This window comes from Hydra vulgaris, chromosome 11 (genome assembly GCF_038396675.1).
Source record: "Hydra vulgaris chromosome 11, alternate assembly HydraT2T_AEP".
NCBI lineage: Eukaryota > Metazoa > Cnidaria > Hydrozoa > Anthoathecata > Hydridae > Hydra > Hydra vulgaris.
In genome coordinates this window covers 43,130,682-43,157,500 of record NC_088930.1, presented here as the reverse complement: position 1 = coordinate 43,157,500, position 26,819 = coordinate 43,130,682, and the positions used below count along the sequence as shown (strand labels likewise).

At 26.5% G+C, this 26,819-nt stretch overlaps 1 protein-coding gene across 1 annotated transcript in view; it reads right to left on the bottom strand.

Annotated features, from left to right (window-relative positions):
* LOC100203280 (unconventional myosin-X) overlaps positions 1-26,819 on the bottom strand; it is a 79,859-nt gene that overhangs the window by 37,838 nt on the left and 15,202 nt on the right. Inside the window, exons 4-21 of the mRNA XM_065808913.1 lie at positions 25,260-25,525; positions 24,685-24,785; positions 23,630-23,696; positions 22,244-22,336; positions 21,906-21,974; positions 16,924-17,006; positions 15,307-15,421; positions 14,726-14,806; positions 9,292-9,416; positions 9,062-9,182; positions 6,983-7,144; positions 6,737-6,796; positions 6,505-6,617; positions 4,714-4,774; positions 4,100-4,258; positions 3,985-4,025; positions 2,081-2,192; positions 1,803-1,926 (exon numbers count right to left, since the gene is read on the bottom strand). Coding sequence (XP_065664985.1) covers positions 1,803-1,926; positions 2,081-2,192; positions 3,985-4,025; positions 4,100-4,258; positions 4,714-4,774; positions 6,505-6,617; positions 6,737-6,796; positions 6,983-7,144; positions 9,062-9,182; positions 9,292-9,416; positions 14,726-14,806; positions 15,307-15,421; positions 16,924-17,006; positions 21,906-21,974; positions 22,244-22,336; positions 23,630-23,696; positions 24,685-24,785; positions 25,260-25,525 — 1,953 coding nt within the window. The remainder of the gene's footprint in view (positions 1-1,802; positions 1,927-2,080; positions 2,193-3,984; positions 4,026-4,099; positions 4,259-4,713; positions 4,775-6,504; positions 6,618-6,736; positions 6,797-6,982; positions 7,145-9,061; positions 9,183-9,291; positions 9,417-14,725; positions 14,807-15,306; positions 15,422-16,923; positions 17,007-21,905; positions 21,975-22,243; positions 22,337-23,629; positions 23,697-24,684; positions 24,786-25,259; positions 25,526-26,819) is intronic.

Genomic DNA, 26,819 nt, shown 5'->3' with positions numbered 1-26,819 from the left:
GAAAAACTATCAATAAAAAAATTAAACAAAATGTTTACATATTTATATTTGAAATACTTAAAAAAACGCAAGCATAAAGAAAAAATAAACTTAAATTCTTAAACTTATGTGAGTGTAATACTTTTAAACTTGAAGATTAATGAAAAAACAATTGCTGTCCCAACCCAAACCCTTAGTCAATGTAATGGCACTCCTAACATGTTCTCCATATCTAGTCAGTTAATGTATGTATATAAGCCCTTGCAGTTACCTATTTCTGTGTGATGTCATCAGTGTGTATACATACATACATACATACATACATACATACATACATACATACATACATACATACATACATACATACATACATACATACATACATATATACATACATACAGACATACATACATACAGACATACGTACTTATAAATAAAATAGACATATAAACTTATATAGACAGAGTTAAACTGATGCTAAACCTGTACATATAGTAATGAAAAGTATTATTTTGAGTGCAAACAGTATAATTTTTCATTATTTATAAGTGGCACTTTTATAAGCATCAAAAAAAAATAAACGCATGGTGATGCTTTGCTGCATATGCTACAGAAAGACATGGAATAGACTACATGAATGAAATAACTATAGAAATCAGGATCCTATTTTTCTTTAATTGGTTTTGATCTATATCGCTGTTTTGAATCAAAACAAGTTCCATAGGATTTATGTACATCAAGTAAAGCAAAGTTGCATAGAACTATTTCCATATGATAACTTTCTGTTTTAACAAGATGATCCTATGCACATGGCAAAATGTAACAAACCATGTGTTCAAAAAAAACATGTTTAGATGCTTGGACTAAACCATACACACTTTAAAACCTGGTCACTTTAGGGATATAACTTTACTAAATTAAACTGGGCAAGGGTTAATGTATGTAAAAAAAAAACAAAAAAAACTTGCTTATTAAGAGATAATTTAAATAGATAAAAAGTAGTTTTAAGTATTTAGAAATTAAACATTTTATGTCTTCTTCTTGAAGACATAAAATGTTTATATTTCTGAATACCTAAGAATTTTCTGAATACTTATGATTATCTCTGATTTGTTTTAAAGAGACTATGTGCAGAAAATTATGTTCAACATTGCATCTATTAGGTACCTTACTTCTTACTTCATGCATGCTCCTCCTATCTATAATGTTTATAATGGTTCAACATACAAAGCAAAGAAATATATTTTTTGGTTCTGATGCTAAAAAACAAGTGATTTACACAGCAGGTTCTATGCTTCCATACAAAATTGTAAAAACAAAGCAAAATGAAAATAAACATGAAATATAAAACAAAGCCATGTTATTAGATAAAGAATAAATCATTAAACATAACATAACTAACATTTAACATTAAAAACAGTTTAAAATGTTTAAATTAGTGAGGCTATGGCTATTTTTCATTTTGGATTTCAAAATAAAAAAAGCTGTAAAAATTTGGCTACCATGACTACAAAATTTGTAGAAAAATTTGTTTTTATTATTCATTATTTTTAATTGAGTATAAATAAACTAAAAAAAAAAATTCATATTGTAATCAAGGCCATACAACATTTTATCATAAAATAGAAATGCAAAAAATTAAATAACCTTTTTAGTTGAGTATAATTAAATTAAAAAAAAATTCATATTGTAATCAAGGCCATACAACATTTTATCATAAATTAGAAATGCAAAAAAATTATAAAATCTTTTTTTAAACAAAATGTTGATATTATAAAAACTTATTAAAAAATATAACATTGAAAATAAAATAAAAAGTTAACCTTTAAGTGAAAGGTATCCTTCATATGTTACCAAATCAACAACAGAGGTATCTTCATTAAAATTCATCATACGCGCAACAGTATCATCATCAATGTCCTCTTCTTCATCAAGAGCTTCTTCTATCTATACATAGAAGAGATTATGTAAGCACATAAAGAGATTGCATAAGCTCAAAGGAGAAGTAACAAAAAGTTACAAATTTCACAATCCTATATAATTAAATTTTTTATATTAGGCAAGATTAAAGTCAATAAACTCAAGAAGAAAAAGAAGAAACCTGTAGTTGAGCATCAAGCTCTGCCATTTCTCGAAGGGCATCTTCAGTAGCTTTTCTGTCTTGTCTCTCCAGTTCATTTTGTAGCTCTTGAGCTTCTGTTTCCTCTTTAAGCCTAAAAAAATTAATTATGATAATTTATAGAAAATTCAATTTACTATATAACTCAAAATAAATTATTATTCTAAGTAACAAGCCTATAGTTTTATGTGTTTATTTAATAAAGTAACGTTTGAAGTGTCATTGTTTAAATTTCTTTACTCTAAGGATCTGATAAAAGCTTAGTTACATATGTTCTGTAATTTACTATCCAAAGAAAAGCTTAAACATTAACCTTTAATGCACACTTTTTCTAAAAAAGATCAAAAAAAAAATATTTTTTTTTCAGAAATTTTATTTTTAGAAATTTCAGAAATTTCATTCTCAGAAAACGCATTTTGTAATTTGCTTTAACAAAAAAATAATAAAGTAAAATTAAACTTTATAAATTTGGAAATTTTAGATAATGATTCACATCCCAGAAAAGAAATATTGCAACCTTGCAAATATAACAACTTATAATTGTTTTCAAAATTTTTGTTTCAAAAAAAAAAAAAAAAAACATATTTAATCAGTAAAAAATTTTAAGTTTTTTCTACAGCAATTTATAATAAATTATAATAATAATAATAATAATAATAAGAATGATTACAAAGGCAGATTCATATCAGGGGTAACATAGGCGATTGCTTCTCCTCCCCATTCTTAGATATTTTGTAAAGAATTTTTTTTATATTTATATATTTAACAAATCGTCTTGTTTAAAAACGGAAGTAAATTAAGATGTTTAAAAGTGATAAGAAATTTTAATAAAATTGTGTGGTGCAAAAAAACTTAGAGTGTAATACAAATAATCCCAAAAAATTAACTAAAAAAGTTTTAGGATTAGTGAGATAAGCGAGAGGTTCCGCGCTCAACTTGTTTCTCTGCGCAGCCGCCTTGTTCCTTAAGGTTCGTGTTTCGGAGTTATAGAGTTGAGAGAGGGTTATAACCACTATTAAGTAGCCTCCTCATCTGTAGCGGCCTTCTCGGCCTTGAGGAGGTGAATAACAAAAAAAAAAAAAAAAAAAAAAATCCAAAAATGCCCACCCACCCATTTTCTTTCTTCTTGGATAGTCTGGGTGCACCAAATCAAAAAAACACAAAAATTGCTATGAATAATAATAATAATAATAATAATAATAACAACAATAATATACATTATAACATTATAACAAAACAAAACAAAACTATAACAAACAACAGCCTTTGTATAAATTGACAAGATAGAGTGTTCTTTGTTTCATGGCTGACACAAAAAAAAATTGTTGTGAAATCGAACACAAAACATGTCTGTTGTCACAAGTGCAGATGATCGTAGTTTAAAATGATAGCTTATAATGCTAATATATGCAATAATATCGATAAAATAATTTTTTAAATTAAATTTTATATTGTTATTTTTTAATTCTTGAAAATATTCTAGAGTAAAAAATTACAGATTACATAAAATACAATGTTGAATAAAATATAAATTAAATATTAAAAGACTTGATTTTTTTTGTTCAGTAAAACCATTTATTTTAAAATAAAGTAAAAATCAATAGATATGGTAAGATAAAAATTAGCCTCAAAGTACAAATAATATTAAACAAAAGTTATAAAGAAAACTTATTTTAATTAATTTGAAAAGTAAAGATAACTACTAATCATAACAATAAATTGCTTCATTTGTTGTTGTTTTATTAAGGTTCTGCTGTATTAAAAATATAGTTCATAAAATTTTAAGATTTTAATATAAATAAAAAATAGTAATATATAAAAAATATATAATATGATAAGATATAATATAATAATATATAAAAAATTTTAAAAAATCATTTAAATACTTTTTAGCTTCTTCTTGTTCAAGACGCTTTTTAATTTCTTCCTATATAAAAAATATTAAAATAATAATCTTGGATTTTATTTATGAAGCGCAAAGAATGAAACTAAATGAAATACCCTTATTCTTGCTTCCTCCTCTTGTCTTTTTTGTTCTTCAAGTGCTCTTCTATTTTCCTCTAATACTTTGAGCTTGGCTAACTCAGCTTGTCGCTGTTGCTCATCTTTGATTCGTTTTTCTTCTTCTTGTTCCATGCGAATTCTTTCCTCTTCTTCTCTCTAAAATAGTGAACTTGCTATTTAAAAACAAAATAAAATTTAAAGCTGTTAGGTAGCTTATAAAATTTTTTTAGAAATCATTAGCCAAGAACCAAGAGGCCGTATCTCCACATTTTATGTTTTTTCTATTTATTATCAATAAATATTCAACAATCAATGTAATATCCAATAAATCTAGTTTCAAGAATAATATAATTTTTAAAAATATTTTTAAAAATTGTCAAGCATTTTGGCAGAAGTTCTTTACAAATTAAATTTTAAAACTTGGCTTTCTCAGAAACACAAAAAATGGAAATACAGCCTCTTGGTTCTCAGTTGACAAAATGTTATTAAAAGAAGTTTAAAAAAAAACTTTCTTTACTTTAATTCGTTAATTTATAGTTTCATTTTTATGTTTTTTTTGACACAGCAATCACTTTTATATAATTTTTTTTTTTATGTATTAGGCTTTATACCTTTATTTTCATTTCAGCAAGTTCATGTAATTTTCTTTCTTGTTCTAATTTCTCCATCTCTCTAAAAAGAATATTTATATATAGAATATATATTTATATATATATATATATATATATATATATATATATATATATATATATATATATATATATATATATATATATATATATTGACAGACACACAAAAAAATTTTAAAAAACACTGCAGAATGTCATATAAATAAAAAAGAAATTAAAAAAAACAATTGCAAACTAAATAAAAAAAGGTGTTATAAAAATATTTGTACAAAGGTGTTATAAAATATGAAACACTTATAACAGTGTAAATATGCAACAATTATAACAGTTTTTTTTTTAAATTTAATTAAAAAAAAAAATTGTTAAATATATAAACTTTAATTAAAAAAAAAAAAACAGTTAAAAACAGTGAAAAAAACCTATATTGCGTTAATAAAAAAGTTTTTTAATTACTACAACATAGTAGGAATAGTACCTTGCTTTTAAATACTTTATTTATGACTAATCATTGTAGTGGATTGTGTACACAGGATTAGTTTTAACACTTATACTTAAACAATGAGATTGAAGAACAAAATTTACTTTTGACCCACTGCTATTAATTAAATTCAGTTTCATATTTATCATACTGCTACTGCAGATTCACATCCACCACATTATTACTGTAGATTCAAACCCATTACTATTTATTCTGCAGATTAACATTTACTAACTTACTACTGCAGATTCACATCAACCACATTGCTATTTTAAATTCATAAAAGAGTGAGTCATGATTTTTTGCGGAAATTGAATATAATGCAACATGTTAATAGAAATAAATTATTCAATATAACTTGTAACAAAAATGTTTTGATAACTGACTGTTCTTTATACCAATTTTTTACTTATTGGTAAATTATGGTAATAAATTTCAGCAAGATATTAAAGGTAAAAGGCATGTTGTTGTTTAAAATTTTAAAAACTTTTAAAAAAATGTTCATTATGATATGAAAAAAAACTACATTCTTATTTTGTTTTGTGATTATTTTGTGATTCCAACATTTCAACTTGAAACTGGAAACAGTTTTTATATTTTTTATAAATTAAACAACTATGTATGTTTAACTAAAGAACTTGAGGTTTTCTTTTAATGCATAGATTTTTGATAGACAATAAGATGAAAGCAATTAGTTAATTTTATAGCTGGTAATTGGATCTCAAACTTGACAAAAAACTCCATTATATAGAGTTTCCTCCAACTCCATTATATAGAGTTTCCTCCAACTCCATTAGCTCAATCCTGTTCTATATAAATAATGCAAAGTAATGATCTTTGGGGTTAGCTTTCAACAACTTTTAAAAATTGTTGAAAGCAATTAAATAAGTTTAAGTTACACCGAAAAACTTATTATCTTTCATATTATTATTACATCTTATAAAATTGATAAAAAAGTATAAAACAATTTAAAAAAAAAAAAATCAATTTTAATTTTATAATTAATTAATCTTTTACTATTAAAAAAATTCTTACTTTAGTTTTTTTAAAGTCTTTTTATCATTTGAATTATTATTATATTTAAATAACTTGATTTATTTAAATGATAAAGTTTAAATTTATTGATAGTAATAAAGACCAAATGGTAACCTTTGCACCAGACCAGTTTGAATTAAGCAATTCAATTCTTATACTCTCATATTCTCCCAGCCAATAAAGGAGTGCACAAAAATTAAATATTACCATATATTTATTTTTGGAATTGCAAAATACTTTATTTTTCAAGTTAACTCTACCTTAAATGCTCTTCTTCTCTGAGTCTTTCTAATTCACGTAATCTTTCTTCTTCAATACGTTTTTGTTCTAACATATTTGCATATAGTTTTCGAGCTTGTCGACCTCGTTCAAACTGAAAATTGAATACAAAAAAATAACTTTTATAATTAAAAAAAATGTATTCATATATATCTATATACATATATACACTAAATATATAAAAATATTAAAGTCATCATTAAAAAAAATTACTTTTTGAATCATAAGAGTAGCCTTCTTAATATTTACAAACTTTTTGTGATAGTAATGAGCCTAAAAAAAACTAAATCATTATATCAATCAAGCAAACAAAACAAAAATAAAAAAATTAGTTTAAAAAACACAAAGAAAAGCAAAAAAATAAATCCATTTTTTTTTTGTTTTAAAATATAATTTTTGCATAAAAAGAAATTAAAAATATTTTTATAAAATGAAAAAAATGAAAAATGTAAAAATAACCTTATAATATTTCTGTATGACCAAAACTGAAAGTTTGATTTTAAGAAATTTTTTACGTGTTTGATATCCAACAAGTTGATTTAATATAACTGCACAAGCATAATTTATATTTTTTGTTCGATGGATTTCAATTTCAGATTCAAGTTTATCCTTTAAAAAAATCTAAAAAAAAAAATAACTATTTTTAGTTGGTATGGTTTATATTTACAATGTATGGTTTGTATAAACACTGTTTAGCTAATAGTATAAGTTGGTAGTAATAAAAAAAAAAGTTTTTTTATTTATCATTGTGAACCTTTCTTTTTTTAATTTATAAAAAATAAATATCAAGAGACCATAGAAAAAACCATTGCCTATAAAAGCAAAAAAGCCATTAAGTTATAAGCAATCATATTTTTTGAAACTTTACTATAAAAAGTCTAAATATTACTTAGAAAAAAGTTATAAAACGCAGTGTAACTAAAGTAAATATTTAAGAAAATGCAAATTTTCACATAAAAAGACTAGACCAAGTTTTCAAGTCAAAGTGAAGAATTATTATTAATAACTAATAATCTAGTGTGGTGACATCATCTAATTTTTAGATGTTAAATAAATCTAGAGGTTTATTTAACATCTAAAAATTAGATGAAAAATCTAGAGGTTTATTTAACATCTAAAAATTGGTATTTAGTTCAGCATACTACTAACATATTTTTCTCATCTTTAATTTGAAAATGTCAAATTCAATCAATATGTATACAGTAGCAAAAGTTTAAAATGCTAATTTTTCTTTGGTTTTTAATGAGGTGAAATTTTTACCAAATGTACCAATATTATTTATACCAATATTAAAATATACCAATATTATTTTAATCTAAAATAAAAAAACACAAAAACTTTAAAAGTCAACAATTATTTAAAATTTGTTTTTTTGAAAAGGATTCCATGCAAACTAAAAACAGTATCATCCCCTGCAATTAAATCAAATTTTTGTAAATAAAAGACCAAAATCTTTGTGAAATTTAATAATTCATTTACTTTGAGATTTTAAAAAGCAGTGAAGCATAAATGATTTTCAAAATAATTGCAAAATTTTATATTTCAGTTACTTAGTGATATTTTGAAAGCATGGAAAAGCTAAGGAAGTTTCAAATGAAATAAAGAAATTAATTATAAAAGCTAAGGGAAAAATAACTTACAGTAAAGATTCTGAAGTTTACAATAATTCCAGGAATAACTCACCACATAATAATAAAAAGATCATATCAGCGCAAAACTAATGAAAGCAAACCTCGCTCTAGAAAACCTAAACTTACAACTGAAAAGGCTGATAGATAATTAGTAAGTATTTTCAAGAACAAACCTTGCATGACTGTTATTAAATTTAATTCAATTATGCATCAGTTTCACAACTCAAACTGTATTATCAATACAACTAAAGGTCAATTACAACAAGATAATCTGTATGGCCACTATCTAGTCAGGAAACTGCTGATATCTGTGAGAAATTTAAAAGGAATAGAGTTTGCAAAAAATCATCTGAGTTGGACAGTTGATAACAGTACAAAATGCCCTTTCTCGATGAATCAAAGTTTATTCTATTTAATACTGACATTATTTATTAGTTAGAATTAGGTTTGTCAGACATCCACTAAGAGGCAGACTCGATCTAAAGTATGGGCTATCTACAGTTAAACATGAAGTAGAAAATCTTATGTTTTGAAGTGTTTTGGCCATTATAATGATTATGAAACAGAGAGTTTATTTAGAAATCATGAAGAGCATAATGCTGCCACATTCAAAGTCTAAAATGACTTGCAAAGATTTGTTAAGAAATATTTTAAATCACAATATATATATATTAATATATATACATTAGTAAAGATACTTATCTAATTTTTGTCTTCAATAATTTGTTTCTCCATCAGTCAGAAGAGATTGTTCCTGATGAACAAACTGTTGGAGAAACACACATGCACACATACATACTTATACATACTGTATTCTTTGATATTTTTAAGTTAATGGAGTAGGAATTTTTAATTAAAAATATTTTAATGCAATAATATTTTTTTTTGACTATACATACAAAATCACCTTTGTTTTTCCAATGCGATGAAGTTCACGACATGGGTCAAACTGGGTTAAAATAAGAATACAATTATCTTTTGCATCAACTAACATCTTGAATTTTATTTTGTAGAACAATGCGCGATACCTGAAGAATTTATATATAATATTATAAAATAGCAACACAGAGATGCAGGAAAAAAATTTTTTGAATACAAAAATTGTATACTAAATAAGTAAATAAAAAAAGAAGCAACCTTCTCATAAAATCTTCATACAAACGACGAACAGGAAATCCTGCTTTGCGTATTTTCACAGTCTCTAACATACCAGAATATTTTAACTGATTAAGAACTATTTCTTCATCAAACAAATCTTTTGTCTAAAAAGAAAAAATAAAGTTTCATATACAGGCCTCGGCAGGAAGGGAGTGCTTTATCACTTTCAAACACACTCTTCTAAAGTAGTTTACAGGAACAATTTATCGCTCTTGCAAAAGTATAATTTTGTCATAAATATAAATCCCTTTTTTTTTCTTTACTTTAAGATATTGATTAGAAATATTTGGATTGAATTTTTTTGCTTACAAAATGCAATTGTTTATGCAATATTTTGATTACAAAATGCAATTTTTTTTTTGGTAACTGTCACTGATTTTTTTTGTAGTGTTATATTTTAACTATAAAAATAGCTAACAACTTGTTGATTTTATAATATAAGTTATTTTATACTACAACAATTGTTTTGTTTTTAGTTATTTCATTAAGCAGAATCTTAGTATTATAAATGTGGATATGAATATTACATAATTATAATACAAAATTACAATAGAATCATTTAAAAAAAAAAGTTTCTCTTTTCTTTTCAAACACAGATGCGGTGTTTATGCGGTGCAGAGAAATTTTTTCCTTAAAATCCTTGGTGTAAAATAATGTGTAATATTACTATTACTAATCACAAAATGGTCAAGTTTGCAAAGTCGTTTATAAAAGAAAAGGGCTATAAATGTAAACTAAATTGAAAAATTCAAAATTCATTGTTGAAATAAACCAATGATTGCATAATAAACTGCGATGCTTTTTTAAAGACACAGCTTATTATTGCAAAAAGAAAATAAGTATGAATAAAGTTTTTTTTGTTAAAACTTTAATTGAAAAACTTAAAAAGTATGTACCTAGTTTATTGAAAATGTATAATGCAAATTATTGTTAAATTTATATTGCCTAAAAAACATCTATTTTTACTCATTAGGTACCTAAACTAAGGTTTTCTACCTTTAGATTGTTATAAAATAAACTTTAAATAAGAAATTTATAATTATAAAATAAATAATAGTATGAAATATATCATTAAGTTTATCATGAAGTAAATAATTTATTTTATAAATTTTTAGCATTACTTATAACTGTTGATGACTTAGATGATGATGGCCAAAAACTACCATGAATGGTCTGATACCAACATATCTGTGAGTAGTTATTGATACCAACACATCTGTGAGTAGTAGAGCTATTTTCAAGTCACTTTTAAGCGAATCTAAAGTCAAGCCTCAAGTCATTAAGGTTAAGTCTCAAGTCAAGTCTCAAGTTGTTAAGAGACATGTCAAGTCAAGTCTCAAGTCAAGTTATATTAGGAATGGTAATATGATTTAAGATTTCACCACACGCACTAGAATCTTTGATTGTAATTTATGACAAAAGATTACAGTCCCATGGCTACGAGTTCGGAGGCCTTGTCCAAAACCTGTCATAAGGACCACGAAGTTCTTTAAAATGCCTCCCACATTGGGGAGGAAGGAGGGGGGGGGGGGAGGTTTTTCAATTTCTTTCATCCAAAATGACAATGCTTATTGTTGCATTCTATCTTTTTGTGTTTATTCATATTTTGCATTTATTCATATTTTGAATGCTTTAGCATGAGCATAGTAAACTTTTGTCTATTTGAGACCATCACCAACAGCTAATTGTATTGTGTGAGCAAAATAACTTAGTCTGGTAACCTCTCGTCTTGGGTTAAGCTGATTAATATTTTGGATTATTTCATCTGGTGCCATGATGTCTTCCCAAAGGTCTTGGTTTTCTACATTGCCATGAAGTTCCTTTGCAGGTGTATCACCACCACCATCGGGTTCTTCTGGAAAATTTGTAGTGAATACTTTGCGCATGTTTGCGGCATCGTCTGTCACAAAATTTAAAACTTTGTCAAATATTATATGTATATATGTTTTTCAACGGGATTCAAAATGTTCTGCTATGTTATCCCCAGTATGAGCACCTAAGAACCTATTGCATGCCAACAGTCATGTGTGACAGTGATAGTTATGTATGTGATGCGCTGTTACACTTTGGTAACCCCTCATTTTTCTATTTGACTAAGTATCAAGTGTTAGGGAAATGCTTGCAGCCTGACATGAATTTTCAGTTAATTTTTCCTTTGCATCCATGTACATTTTCTCTAAATAAGTTTTTACGGCAGAACGACTAATATTTGAGCACTTAGGAGCAAGAACATTGCTGTATTACCTAAAATGTTCACTTAGATACATCTAAGTGAACATTTTAGACAAATACATTTACAATAGACACAGTTAGTGATGCAACAACTACTAGATGCTTCACAATGGCTGCCAAAATTCTTCGTTGCTTGGGATGGGTGTGGCCGTGTGCTGTAGTAGAACTCTCTCCCAAAGCAGATACAAATAATAAATGCAATGTCATTCTCATTTTTTATTCCATAAAGTGAAAATTATCCTTAACGCCAAGTTTTATAAGCTAAGCTTAATTCAGATGCAGTGCAACACTACGATGTATTGTTGTACAAGCTAATAAGAACTAAGTGAACTGTTATGGGATGTCATACTAGACTACTAGTCTATTAGAGGTAGAGGATTACTGTGAAGAGCAAGTGGAACTCCAGGCATATTTATATATTTTGAATAGCATTTTAAATTTACGCCGCGCCAATCTAGTTTTCCCAAGTATACAACACTAATATATGTTGTAATGTAGTACAAAATAATTTTCATTTTTTATGAACACTGCCTTATAAAAATAAAATATTCACCAAAGTAAAACATTTGTAAAACATCAAAGTAAAACTATGGTCTGTCAAACCATCACACCCAACCCCAACTTAAAAACACATTTCATATTATATTAAAAAGATGTTATAAAATGTTATAAAGATATAACATCTTTTCTACAATTATAATATTTGGTTTAACTGGTTATAACTGGTGAATGCTTTTAATAACACTATGACAGCAGTATCATAAAAATTACAAATAAAAATTTGTTCTATTTATTTTTAAATTCAATTGTTTAAGCTGAATTTACTTGGTAAACTATTTTCACTTGATAAATTATTCCAATTATTTGCTGCTCTATTCATAATTAATTTATTTTGGGGTTTAAATTACAAATCTACAAAATTTCTCTTGAATATTTCATATAGTGATCACTTGTTGTGGCATTAGATTTAAAAACTGATAGATTAAAGTTTATATTTTTAATTTTTTTTTTTTACACAGTTGATATTTTTAAAAATTTTGAATATGTAAATCGAATCCCCTCTTTTTTGTCTTTACTCTAATATTCTTATAGTTGTAAGTTTTTCATTGTATTTTTAAAGTTATAAAGTGAAGATGATCTTTGATACCCTGTGCTAAAAATACTTTTAAATAACTTTATATGATATATGTTTATAGATATAGTAGCATATTTATATCAGTCAATATAAATAGATGATATATATTTTCTAAAGTAAAAGTTAAAAAAATTATGATTTTGGTAAAAATGATTTTGTTATATAAAAAAAAGAAAATTTCATCAGAAGATTTATGAAGACTTACAAAGTAATTTTGTAAATCTCCATAAATCAAGTAGTAAAAAAAGATTTTAAAGATTCTGAAATTTTAAAATCTAATTCTAAAATCACGCAAAACCAAGGGAAAATTTGATGGTTTACTAAATAGTAATATCTACAAGGGTGTGAACAAAATAGTCTCCATAAAAGGTTAGAAAATCAGAGGATTGAGCAGAAAAATTTATCTTTTAATAAAAATATATTATTTTTATATGAAAAAACACCACCATCTGCAATTGATCTCAATTTTGCTCTGACGCCTTTCATATGCGACTGTAAAAAGTTTAAATCAATTTCTTGTAGTTTTAGTTTAATGCGATCAATCAAAACTTGCTCTGTTGAAGCTTGCCAATCTCCCTCATAAACCCTCTGTGCTAAATTTTAAAATAACTTTAGAATAATGAGAACTTGCTAAATCTGGCCAAAATAAGTAGTTAAAATCTCCATGATACTTGTGAATAAATGGAAGAAGTCGTTTTTCTAAACATTCATTAATATAGATTGATGAATTGATCGCTACAGCCTTGGAAGTGCGAAACAATGGCTCAGACATACCACGGTCAGATATGGCTATCCACATTAATAATTTTTTTGGGAATTTTTTTTTTCCTATAAAACGAACACTTTCTGGGCATGTCTTTTTGTTGTTTGTGTAGTATCCAGAATTTCCAGGCATGTTGTCCCCTGCAAAACAAAAGTATTTTTCGTCATCGATGACTAGAAGCGATTTGTGTTATAGAGTTGGTTAACTAGTTTCCTGCTTCTTTTCTTTGCCTTTATTTGTTGTTCTATAGTGTATTTTGGAGTCTTTTCACGTTTTCTATATTTAATATTTATTTTTTTTAACTGACGACCAATTGTTGATTGATTTACACCAAATTTAATACCTATTTTTCTCTGACAGATCCCTTTTCGATTGTTGACAAGTCTCGTTAATTCGGCTTTCTTTTCTCTAGTCCAGGATGTCGGACGACCAGGGTGCTTCTATCAGAAAACGATTGAACAGTTTCAAGTCTTTTTAGGTTATCATATATTGTACTTCGAGCAAATCTTCCTTTTCAAAATGATTTACGATTTTTTTTTTTTATATATTAGGTTTATTTACAAAAAACATTTTTAGTCGCTTTCGAAAAGATTCTCGTTCAGCTGCATTTAACCTCATTTTAAATAATTGTGCTTCAAATAATAAAGTTTATATTTTATAGAACGTTTATGCCTACACATAAAACCACAAAAACTAATTGTTATGCTCAAATAATGAAATTAGGATTTGTCCGATAACTTCCGCATCACCCGTTATATATATCATATAATACGGATCAGATGACACAATAAAGTTAATGACCTTAATGAGGAGTTGCAGAAAAATTGCCGACTATCCCAGGTAATTTATACATAAAAGAGGCTGAGTCTTAGTCAATCCGCACCTGAATATGTTATTCAGGAATCTACATTAAATGCTAATACTTTTGTTGCATTTGTATTTATTTTCTATGAAAATATTATCCCTTGTAATCTGCTTTTAGTTTTTGTTTAATTAAATCAAATAATATCTAACAATACTTTAAATTATTTATATCTAGATATAATAATTTCTAAATATATGAAATATATTTTAAAAATGTATAAAAATATATGCAAATATATAAAACTACATAGAATATAAGACTTATTTTAATCAGATTCAAATAATTCAAAACAAGACATAATTTAATAAAAGAAAAATATTTAATGTGTGCATCTAAATAGAAAATAAAATGTGCACATCTAAATAAGCTGATAGAAAAAAAAATTAAAATAAAAAAGATGCGAGGTATTAAAAATTACCTTGACATTGTTCGGTTTTATGCATCGAACAAAATAAGGATTTGCACTATTCAAATTCAACATTAAAGAAAACAAAGAGTCCTAAAAAATTTAAATCATTAAAAAGAATTAATAAAAATCTCTTTAATAAATAAAATTTTTTTTAAAATTTGAGAAAAAAAAAAATATATTTATAGAGAAAAATATTTATAGTATGACAGTAAAGTATTTATATGTCAGTAAAAAATATTAATAGTATGACAGTAAAAATATTTATATAATGTCAATGAAAATTTCTGGTTAAAACGTCCCCTATTGTTATAATCTAAACCTGAAACATCATTTATACAACCCTGAAAAAAAAGGGACCCAGAATTTCGAGGGGAACAGAAATTTCAAAATACATGTATGATAAACATTGTTTAAACTAGTTTAAACTTCTCACAAACTAGTTTAAACAGGTTAAACTAGTTTGTGAGAATCAGTGGTATAATTATTATAGTATAATTATAAGTATGCAACTTTTTTTATTTCTATTGATTAAAATTAAAAATTATTAAAACCAGTAACATATCAATTAATTTAACTATCAAACTTCTTACTTTAAATTGTGAGCTGACTGTAGGCTTGCGTGGTTTCTTATTTAATGCATTTTTTGTATTACTACTTAAATCTTCACTTTTCCATTTTTCAAACAAGTCATAAACAAAATCAGATCTAAAAAATTTTTGTAAATTATTAAAAATAACAAAACTAAATTATCATGACTTGTATTTTCAATTTTATGTATTAAAAAATTATGAGTTAAATAAATAATATACTTCCATATTTGTTTTCAATTTTTATCATGTATTTATTATTTAAAATTTACATATTATTTAAAAAGCAACACAGTGGAGGGGTGGGGGGTGGTTGTGTGTGTGGGTGTGGGGTGGGAGGGTGGGCAACAACACAGTGGGGCAGAACATGTTATAGGTTAAACTATAAAGATCCTTTATAAGAACATCAAAATAAGAATTTTGAAATCTGGAGAGTTCATTTTTTGGTGTTAAAAATGAATTTTGAACACTTAATTTAGCACACAACTATATACCAATTGCTTTTCCGGGGTCAACCTAGATGTTTTTTCTCACAATATATAGATTTTCAATTACAGGTATTAACTTTAATAAATAGAAAAAAATATGACCAAACTAACTTTTAGCATCAATGCTTTAATCAATGTAAAAACCTAACAACCTCCAAAGTTTTATATAAATTAAAAAAAAATATTCTGTTAGTATTTTTCATATCATAAGCAAAGTTTTTGAGTCTTTAATTAACAAACACTTAATTTCTCATTCCATACTTTTTTTAATTTACATTAACTATTTCCCAGAAGTTCTCACATCTAAGGTGGCATTGTACGCTGATGATACTGTCATTTATTCTTGTCTTGATAAGCCAACACTCTCTAATTGTATGGAGAGGGCTTTCAAGCTTTAAAAGACTCTCAGTGGCTGGTGAACTTTTACTCAGATAAAACACAGTTTTTTCCAGTTAATTGTTATCTCAATAATCTAGATCTTTATATATTTATGAACGGTAATGTACTAAATGAGTCATCTACCCTTTATCTTCTAGGATTAACTCTTCTAATCTTTCTCGGAAACAATATATCAAAACCATAGCAAAATTATCATCTGTTAAAACTGCTTCTTTTTATCATACTCACCACTTTTTTACTCAGGATTCTATTTTTTATCTATTTAAATCTCAAATCAGTTAAGTCTCATCCTTTTACTGTGACTGTCTCTAAGTGCTTTAAAAATCCTTATTTGTCTAGTTTTCTTCCTCGAACATGAGTTCTTTGGAACTTGCTCCCTTCATCTTGTTTCCCTGATTCATACATTTTTCAATTCTTTAAGTCATTTTTTAATGATTATTTTGCTTTATAAACTTCATATTTTCTCTTCCAGTAACTCTAATAGTGGTTGCTTGCAGCCATGTTGGAAGTAAAGTAAAAAAAAAAAAAAAAAACTAAAACTGCATAGTTCTAAATAGATTAAAATAAAGAAATTGTACAAAAAAAAAAAAAAAACTGCAATAAAAAAAATTTTTCTTTCAATAGTTTTCTGTCAATATTTCTACCACTCCCAAAACTGGAGGTTTAAATTGGAAATTGAATATTGAAAAGTAACTTTTACCGTTAACAATATTTTATCTGAAGTTATCTTTACCTGCTTTCTTTTATTGTTCGCAAAAGATCATCTCTGAATGTATCCCGATTTTTTTCCAAAAATCCAACACAATCATAAAAAACCTAAAAAATGAAATATTTGTATTTAAAATATATATTTATAAATAATATTTCTCATCATTAATGTTTAACTTTAAACAAAAGTTTATTTCAACTCTGACAAACAAAAGGTTAAACATTATTAATGATTCATGTGCACATTTACATGATTATAATCACATTCACATGATTCTAAAATGCAAATATGTTTTAAAAATGATACATCCACATTTTGAATAAAAAGAAAATGAAATTTTAAAACTTATTTTGAATTAAAAAAAAAATGCACTTCAAAATTTTAATTAGTAGTAGTTGCGTTTTGAAAAATATTACAACCACATTTTGAAACATTTTGAATTGTGTGCATTTTTCTTTTTTCTAACATTCTGTAAAATTACACATTGCAACGCAGGGTGTAATAAATGTTTTTACTGTTAGCTGATAAATAGTATTTGTTAATCTCAATTACATAACTTATAGATGTAGGTGCTAAGGGCATTAGGAAATCATAACTAGAATTTTTTATGCAGTCTGCAGATTTGTTTACTATTTGGCAAACATCTTTAATATAATATTAATTTTTCTTACATCCAAAATTTTATCATTTTAAAAATATAGAAACATGGCTGAATGTTCAATAAAAACTAATAAATAATTACTAATTGGTTAATAGGTTAATAGATTAGATAGCTGGAAGCAAACTTCCTTCAAATAAACAGGCTTTAAATGTTTTCTTTAACCACCACAAGACTTTGAAAATCTATTTATGAAAATGCAATAGCTGTTGCCTGAATGGTAGAAACTTTTTGGAATAAAAAGTGCACTATTGGCTTTAGGCAATAGCACGCACCTTAGGTCATATCAAATTTGAAAAGCGTTTATGAAAAGTGGATTAAGTTGAAGAAAAACGCCAACAGAAAAACCCAAACACAGCAAAAGAATTAGACAGTGTTGATAATCCTGATAATTTGTTTGGCATTGCGCATTTATGTCATAAATATTATCAAATTCAAGTGGATGATGACTTTCTTCTTGCTCAAAGAGAGAAATGCTGCAATGATTGTATGAGACCAGCTGACATAGCACCTCATAAAAAATTAGGACTAAAAATTAGGATGTAAAAGACTGAAATTAAATACGGATTAAAAGAAGATCAATATTTAGAAGCCATGAATGAGACAGTTGTTCTCAAAACACCATGTAGTGATGAAGAAGGTGGAGCTTCTTGCAGTCAAAGTCAAAATTTGTCCAGCGAATAAGAAATATTACTTGGAAGGAATAATAAAGACCTATAAGAAATATTTGGACACCAAATGTGACAGCATTGGACAAAACAAAGTTATGGGGCAGAAAGTCAACTTATATATTAGTTGGTGCAGCTTCAAGTCTAGACCACATCTAGACAGTGAATATGAGTTAAAAAATTAGCTGCTATTCAATCCGCAGAGAGCAAGAACAATATTAGAAAACAGCGGCCAAAAAATTAAAAGAAATATTTTAAGAAACATCTTATTCTATGATGGTTTTAAATTGGGATGGTAAACTACTTCCTGATCTGATTGAATTGGTTGACAATCTACCTCTCATACTATCTGGTGTTAGAGTTCCTTTCTTAGAGTTCCCAAGCATTCTGGTGGCATTAAAGAACTACAAGCATCAGTTGTTGAACTGTTTGAAAAATGAGGAGTAGTCAACCATATAAATGCCATATGCTTCAATACAAGAGAAAGCAACACTGGTTGCAGAAATAATACCTTTGCTAGTGTGTTTAATGAAAGCATGTCAGTTCACACCAGAGTCAATCGGATATAGAACCCAGCGGGAAAAAAAACTCAAAGAGGAATGCAAAATAACCTGTAAAATAAAATAAAAATAAGTGAAATAATAATGACTGTAAATGTCTACAGGTATGATAGCATGGTGCATTAGTTTGTTTTTTCTAGTCACCTATTAGTAATAGAAAGCTTTACACACTTAGAACTTGTGCTTATGGGCAAGTGCATCAGAACCATATGTAAAACTAACAGAATGGATTTCACTTGATCAAATGCACAAATTAGGTTGCAAATTTTCAATCAAACTAAAAAGCTGAAATTGACAATGAAAAAATTGCTAAACCCACACAGAAAAACATAGATAATATTATATCATTTGTGATGCAACAGTTTGAAAATAAGTAGCCTAAAAATATATATTGGGAATTTCTGGAACTGTGTGTTACCAAGGAAGGCAAGGGCTTCAGTACATACATACAAGGTTTGGGTCAAGGCAAAAATCTTTTTTATTATTATCACCTTGGCTTTTTAATATTTCTCTTTATATTTTTGATATATATTTTTGACCACTCAATGAGGTATTCTTAAATCTTTATAATCTGTTTATATCTGCTTAATCAGTAATAAGATTGAAATCTTTGCTTAATCTACTAAATCAGTAATAAGATCTAAAACTTTTTAATTTGATGACTTCTGTAGTAAAGGATAAACCTTACCTATTATATACCTTAGTTTAAGGTTATAAACCTTATAACCTTAAACTATTATCTCATTCTTCTTCATCATCTGAATCCCCCTATCATTGTACCTCTTACAACTACCTTAAAGCTGATTGGAACTCTTTCCGTGATTTTCTTCATGATGGCACTTGGATAGAAATCTTTCGTCTGTTGACAAATGTGCTTTTTACATAACTTCATGGATTCAGGTTGGCATGGAATCTTCTATTCACTCTCAACAATTCCAGGTCAAGCCTCACTCTTCTCCGTGGTTTTCCTCAAACTGTGCTGCTGAAACTTCCATATCTATCAGCAAAACAATTCTCCAGAAAATAGGGGTCTGTTTGTTACTGCTAGAAACCATTGTAAAAAGTTTTGTCTAACGCCAAAGCCCGCTATTCTCAGGTCATGAAATCTCATACTTCATCACAAAAATTAGGCTCTTGTGACTTCTGCAGAATCTTTAATCGTATCAATAATAAGAGCAAACCTGTTGTTCCACCTCTCTTGTATGGTTCAGACTTTGTCATCTCAGCTAAAGACAAAGCTGAATTATTTGCTAAGAACTTTCCATCAATATTATCTCTTGATTCCACTAGTTGCGTTCTACCTGATATAGCCGTCAAATAGGTTGATCCATTGCTTGACATTTATATCACTCCAGATTCTGTATTTAAAATGATTTTCTGCTTAGACTCTTCTACAGCTTGTGGCCCGGAAAAAATACCTGTTATAGTCTTGCAGAAGTGTTCTCCGGAGCTGTCATCTATACTCAAAACTATTTAACAAGTGCTTATCAGAGTCTTGTTTTCCAGCCTGTTTTCCTATCATAAGCAAGCTTTTTGAGTTTTTACTTAACATAGACTTAATCTCTCATCTTCAATTTAATAACTTACTTTCTGATCACAAAATATGGATTTCGATCTTCTCATTAAACAGCTGATTTGCTAACAGTAATAACCGATAGATTTTATCGTGCATCAGATAATGGTGGAGGGGTTAAGGCTATCACTCTTGACATTTCAAAAGCTTTTGATAAAGTTTGGCATGCTGGTCTTCATAAGCTTTCTTTTTACTGTGTATCTGGTAACATCTTTAAGTTTATCGAATCCTTCCTTTCCAATCGTAGTAAAAAAGTTATCCTCAATGGACAGCACTCTTCTTCTTATTCTGTAGCTTCACGGGTTCCTCAAGGTTCAACCCTTGGCCCTATACTCTTTATAATTTACATTAACGATCTTCCAGATATTCTTACATCTAAGATGGCATTGTTCGCTGATGATACTACCATTTATTCTTGTCATCATAAAAAGTCAACACTTTCTGATTGCTTGGAGGGGGTATTTGAGCTTGAAAAGGACCTCACTTCTGCTACAGTATGGGGCTCACAGTGGCTGGTAAACTTTAATTCAGATAAAACTCTGTTTTTTCAACCAATTGGTATCATAATAATTTAGATCTTCCTATATTTCTGAACAGTAATGTACTCGATGAGTCATCTACCCTTCATCTTCTAGGATTAACTCTTACTTAAATAAAAAGTAAAATTTCAGTGAAACCATAAATCAAATCCGTTGCATAATTAGCATCTGCTAAGGTTGCACCTCCTTATTGAGCTCAACACTTTCTTACTCCGGATTCTATTTTCTATCTCTATAAATCTCAAATCCGGCCTTGTATGGAATACTGTTGCCATATCTGGGGCGGATCTTCTAATGATGTGCTTTCTCTTTTAGAAAAGGTGCAAAAACGTATTGTAAACATAGTCGGACCTGCTCTAGCAGCCAACCTCCAACTATTATTACATCATTGTAATGTTGCTTCTCTTTCTCTTTTTTACAAATACTATAATGGTACTGCTCTAAAGAGCTAGAGTCTCTTGTGCTTAAATTCATTCTTGTGTTAATCGTCATTCAATTAAGTCTCATCTATTTTCTGTGACTGTTCCTAAGAGCTTTAAAAACTCTTATCTTAAAAGTTTTTTTACTCGATTATCAGTTCTTTGGAACTCGCTTCCTTCATATTGCTTTTCTGATTCATATAATTTGCAATCCTTCAAGTCATCTGTCAATCGCTATCTTGCTCTACAAACTTCATCTTTTCTCTTTGAGTAACTTCTAATTCTAAGTAGTGGTTGCTTGCAGCCTTGTTGGAAGCGAAGTTTAAAAAAAAAAAAATTTCATACACAAAAAAAAACAATAATTTTGAACAAAACTTGATTTTATTGACTTAATAAAACGGAGGGTAAATTTTAATATTTTTATAATATTCTGGTTCTTTTGAAGGCTAGATTAGTATACTTTTATAAAAGTAAAATTTCAGTGATATATATATATCCTAAATGTTGTGGTATAAATATACACGAATTCTTAATGTTATGATGTAATCTTAGATGAAGTAAACTTGAATTGTTGAAATAAGTAACTTACCTCTCCAGCATAATGCTTGATACCAAATTTGCTATTTGCCACACGTGGTTTAATATAAAAGACATTATTCTAAAATATAAAAGATAATAAAGAACATAAAATAAAAAAGACATTCTAAAACCAAAAATAAAAGACATTCTAAAACCAAAAATGTAAAAGACATTTTTCTAAAATCAAAAATATGAAAGACATTATTCTAAACATAAAATATAAAAAACATTCTATAACATAAAGTATTTTGGTATGCTATATGATATATAAAACTACTAAAACAAAATTTTCAAAACCTTGCAAAGTGAAAAATGACTGAAAAAAAAAAAGATTATAAAAAAACTTACAGCTAGATTTTCATGAAGTTTTTTTAACAGAGATTCATCAGTTCCTTTTGGAAAATGGCTTTCTTCATCAATAAGGGAAAGTATACCAAGTTTCTAAAAGAAAAAATATTTTTTAAAAGGTAAAAATAAGCATCATTTGAAATAATTATCATGGCCTAAAGTTAACTATTTTTGTAATAATAAATATTAGATAAATCTTTAAAATAAATTGTGAAAAAGTACTTAAAATAATTTTTTTAATTATTTTCTTTCATACAGTAAAGCATAGTTGATTGGAAAAATCATTTGTCAGATCCAAAAAGAAAGTGAAAATTATTTTAACACAGCCCCCTTAATCATTAGGAATCATGGCTTCTTTAGAATTAGATTAGAATTTTAGTTTACCAGTAGATAGTTGGCTAGCAGATAACAAAAATGAGATTAGCGCAACAGATCTCAATATGATTAGTGTAAAGAAAAGAAGATTAATGTACAGAAAAAATTCATTTTAGCAGCTACACTAGCCATAAAATAAGATATTACATCACTGTGACACCTCAAAAGATCAGAAATCAAATTAAAGAACTAGGCTATAGAAGTAGAGTAGTTTAAAAAAACTTTTCTTAACTTCAAAACAAATGATAAGTTGATTGAATATTAAAAAAAAGTACAAAAAAATAATATATTAATATCATCAAATTTTTTCAATGATGTAACTTCAAGTCAAAATGTAATATTGTCTCATCAGAATCCAGAAAATATAGTGAAAAAGAAGGAAAATCATCACATTTCTATTTGCAGAACATTCTACATTTCTACCAGCAAAACATGTGATGGTTTTGTTCAAAAAGAGTGGAAAAGAACTGATAAAGAAGAGGGAAAATTGACATTTATTAATGACAAAATTGATTATTCCAAGTACAGAGATATTCTTCAACCCAACAATTTCTAGATAAAAACTTTGATAACTGAAAATAGATTTAAATTTGATAATATTGATTGATAATAAAACTTTTTTTTTTCTTGATTTTACATTTGTATTTGTTTTATTAATATTATGCTAAATCCAGTGAATGATGAATCCAGTCGAATTTTTGAGCTAGCAAGAAACTCCGTCTCAATTTTTAAACATGAATATTGGGCCAATTAATGTTTTTCTCATCATTATTTTAGCTTTATCTTTTAATTGCTTCAATAAAAACATATATAAATATATATATATATATATATATATATATATATATATATATATATATATATATATATATATATATATATATATATATATATATATATATATATATATATATATATATATATATATGTATTGTTTTCAATTATTATACTTGAATAACATAATAACAACACATAAATATCATAATAACAACACATAAATATTTTATTTACTTTTTCAACAAGATCTAAACATTCACCATTATCATTCCAATCAATATCAGTCCATTCTAAACCTTCCCTAAAAGATATTGGATAAATAATTTTTTTAAAGAAAATTTGTAAAAACATTACTGATGCTTTTTATTATTTTTATAATTTAATCAATTATATTATTATTATTATAACTTAATCAATTTTATTATTATTATAATTTATTCAACTATTAAATAACCAAAATTTAAAAGATATGTATTTAAAAAATTTAATACATTTGACATTGATAAAACTTAATGTAAATTTGATAAGAATATTTTAAATGTTACTTAATTTAAATCAATTTAAATTTCATATAATTAAAAAAAAGCCATTTATTTGAAAAAAAATAAAATTATTTTAAACAAGTATAAATATCTTGTATAAACAGAAAATATGATTGTAAATGGACAAAAAAACAAGCATTGAATCTTGAGAGATTGGGAACTAGCAATTGTATCTAATACATCATGTAAAAGCTAAAATTACAATTTTTGGTAAAAAAAACATTTACAATAAAATGCCACAATTACTGGAATTCAACACACATTGAATCAATATAATCAGTGGTCATTTTTTTTTTTTAAATTCACCTCCCCAAGGCTGAGAAGGCCACTACAGATGAGGAGGCTACTTGATTGTGGTTATAACCCTCTCTCAACTCTATAACTCTGAAACACGATCCTTGACGAACAAGGCCACTGCGCGGAGAAACAAGTTGAGCGCGGTACTACCAGGGACGTGGTGGGAATCGAACTCGAACCTCTCGCTTATGAAGCGAGCGCTCTACCACTACCGCATTATAATAACTGAAACCACATGTTCAGTGAAACTGTGCATTCAATCAAATAACTTTTTCAATGCAGTACTTTGTTCAATGTACATTCAACAAATAAAACAAAAATTCAATAAAATTCACATTTAAAAATTACATAATTAGCAAAACAAAACATTCATTTGATCAGCAAAATCATAAATATATGAAAAAAAAAACGAAAAAAAAAATAATTTTAACAAAAATAATTCCAGCATACCTGTTATATTCAAGTTGTTCTAATGAAAATATGTGTTTATTGAAGTATTCTTGTAGCTTTTCATTTGCAAAATTTATGTTAAACTGTTCAAACCGATTTATCTAAAAATTTGTTAATGATTTTGATTTAAAAAAAAAAAATCTAGATATCTTCATAGAGATATCTAGATTTTTGTTAGATCTAACAATAATACAAAATTATCTGATTAATTGTAAAGAATCAATCAAAAACTCAAAAAAATCTACTATGAATTTATTTAAAATTGTAAGCTAATAAATAATATTCTACTTTCATTTGCTAATAAAATATCTGATTGTTTTATCCTAAACCATCAATAGTGCTTAATCACACCATATAATGAGTGTGTTCACACTTACAAAGACTAATGCTACTTTATCAGTTAAAAATATTTATAAACAAGTAAAGAGTAAACTATTTTAAGACTTAAAAGTACATTTTTTTTTAAAACAATTAAAGTTTCTAACATTTTTTAATTTTTTTTTTTTTTTTTCAAAATAGATAAAAAAATTATGCAAACACGTTAGCACAAATTTTATTTAAAAAATGCTACATACCTGAAAGTTCTCAAAACCAAATATATCCAAAATCCCAATTGAAGAAAATGTCTGGTCTCCTTTCAATCTTAAATTGATATTATGAATAATCCATTTAAAGCATGCTTGAAACAATGCCATGGCAACTGAATCTCTTGCATCAACAGCTTGTTCAACACTAAGTGGGCTAAAAATTTCTTCACCGCGTAAATTCATACTTTTTTGTGTCAGTGCATCATTTAACAAATAAATATCGATTTGTAGCAAAGTAGAAAGTCTTTCAAGTTCTTTAAAAATAAAGTTTAACAAAAAAGTATAAAAAGCTATTTGTGGCAATACATACAAATATCTTTTAAAACAACTTTTATTTGAATATATATATATATATATGAATATATATATATATATATATATATATATATATATATATATATATATATAATATATATATATATATATATATATATATATGAATATATATATATATATATATATATATATATATATATATATATATATATATATATATATATATATATATATATATATATATATATATATATTAGTGATGTACCAATAGCACTTTTTTGGCCGATGCTGATGCCGATGGATGGGAGATACTGATGCCGATACCGATGAATTAACTAATTATTAAAATTTTGAAAATATAAAACCATAGAACTTTAAATCATGTAATCTTTTTAATGGAATCAGTACTGGTAAATAAATACTTAGACTCAAATTAGAGTCAAGCCATTATTTAAAAGATATTAGAAAAACTCTGTTAAAAAAATATTTTTTGTTTAGTTTTCTTTAGTATGAAAAGAAAAGTTTCAAAAAATAAATACATGTTTTGAGGAACGCTTTTTATTTCAATTTTAAAAAGAAAATGGTACTATCATAAGCAGTTTACTTAGAATTCTTTATTAATTTAATAGTAATTTAGATATTTAAACAACAATTGAATGTTGTTTTGATATATAAACTATTTTTAGATAATTAAGTTGTTTTTATAATTATTTTACTTTGTGATAATCTATCCCCACCATGTCCCTGGTAGTACCGAGCTAAACTTGTTTCTTGGCGCTGTGGCCTTGTTTGTCAAGGTTTGTGTTTCGGAGTTATAAAGTTGAGAGAGGGTTGTAAACATATTTAAAGTAGCCTCCTCGATTGCAGTGGCCTTGGGGAGGTGAATTGAAATAATACAATAATTACAAATAAAAATATTGAAATATAGTAGGCTATACTTGAACACATATAAATAACAATGCTTAAATAGGTTACTTTTAAGTATAACAATCGAACAACACAAAATAAAATTATTCTAGAAACAACACAATGGTAGTAAAAGTATAAGTACATTCAGCTGTTAAATTAAAGCTTATAAACATCATCTTAAGAATAAATAATATTGCCTGTAAACGAAGTCAAAATAAAATTTATCAAAAAAATTATGTAATTTAAGTAATGCATAAAGTTTAGTTTATTTATTATTTAACTATTATCATAATGCAGGATGAAAATATTAAAATGCCATTGGTTGGAAAATCAGAAAATGAGACTGATGCCGATACTGATTGT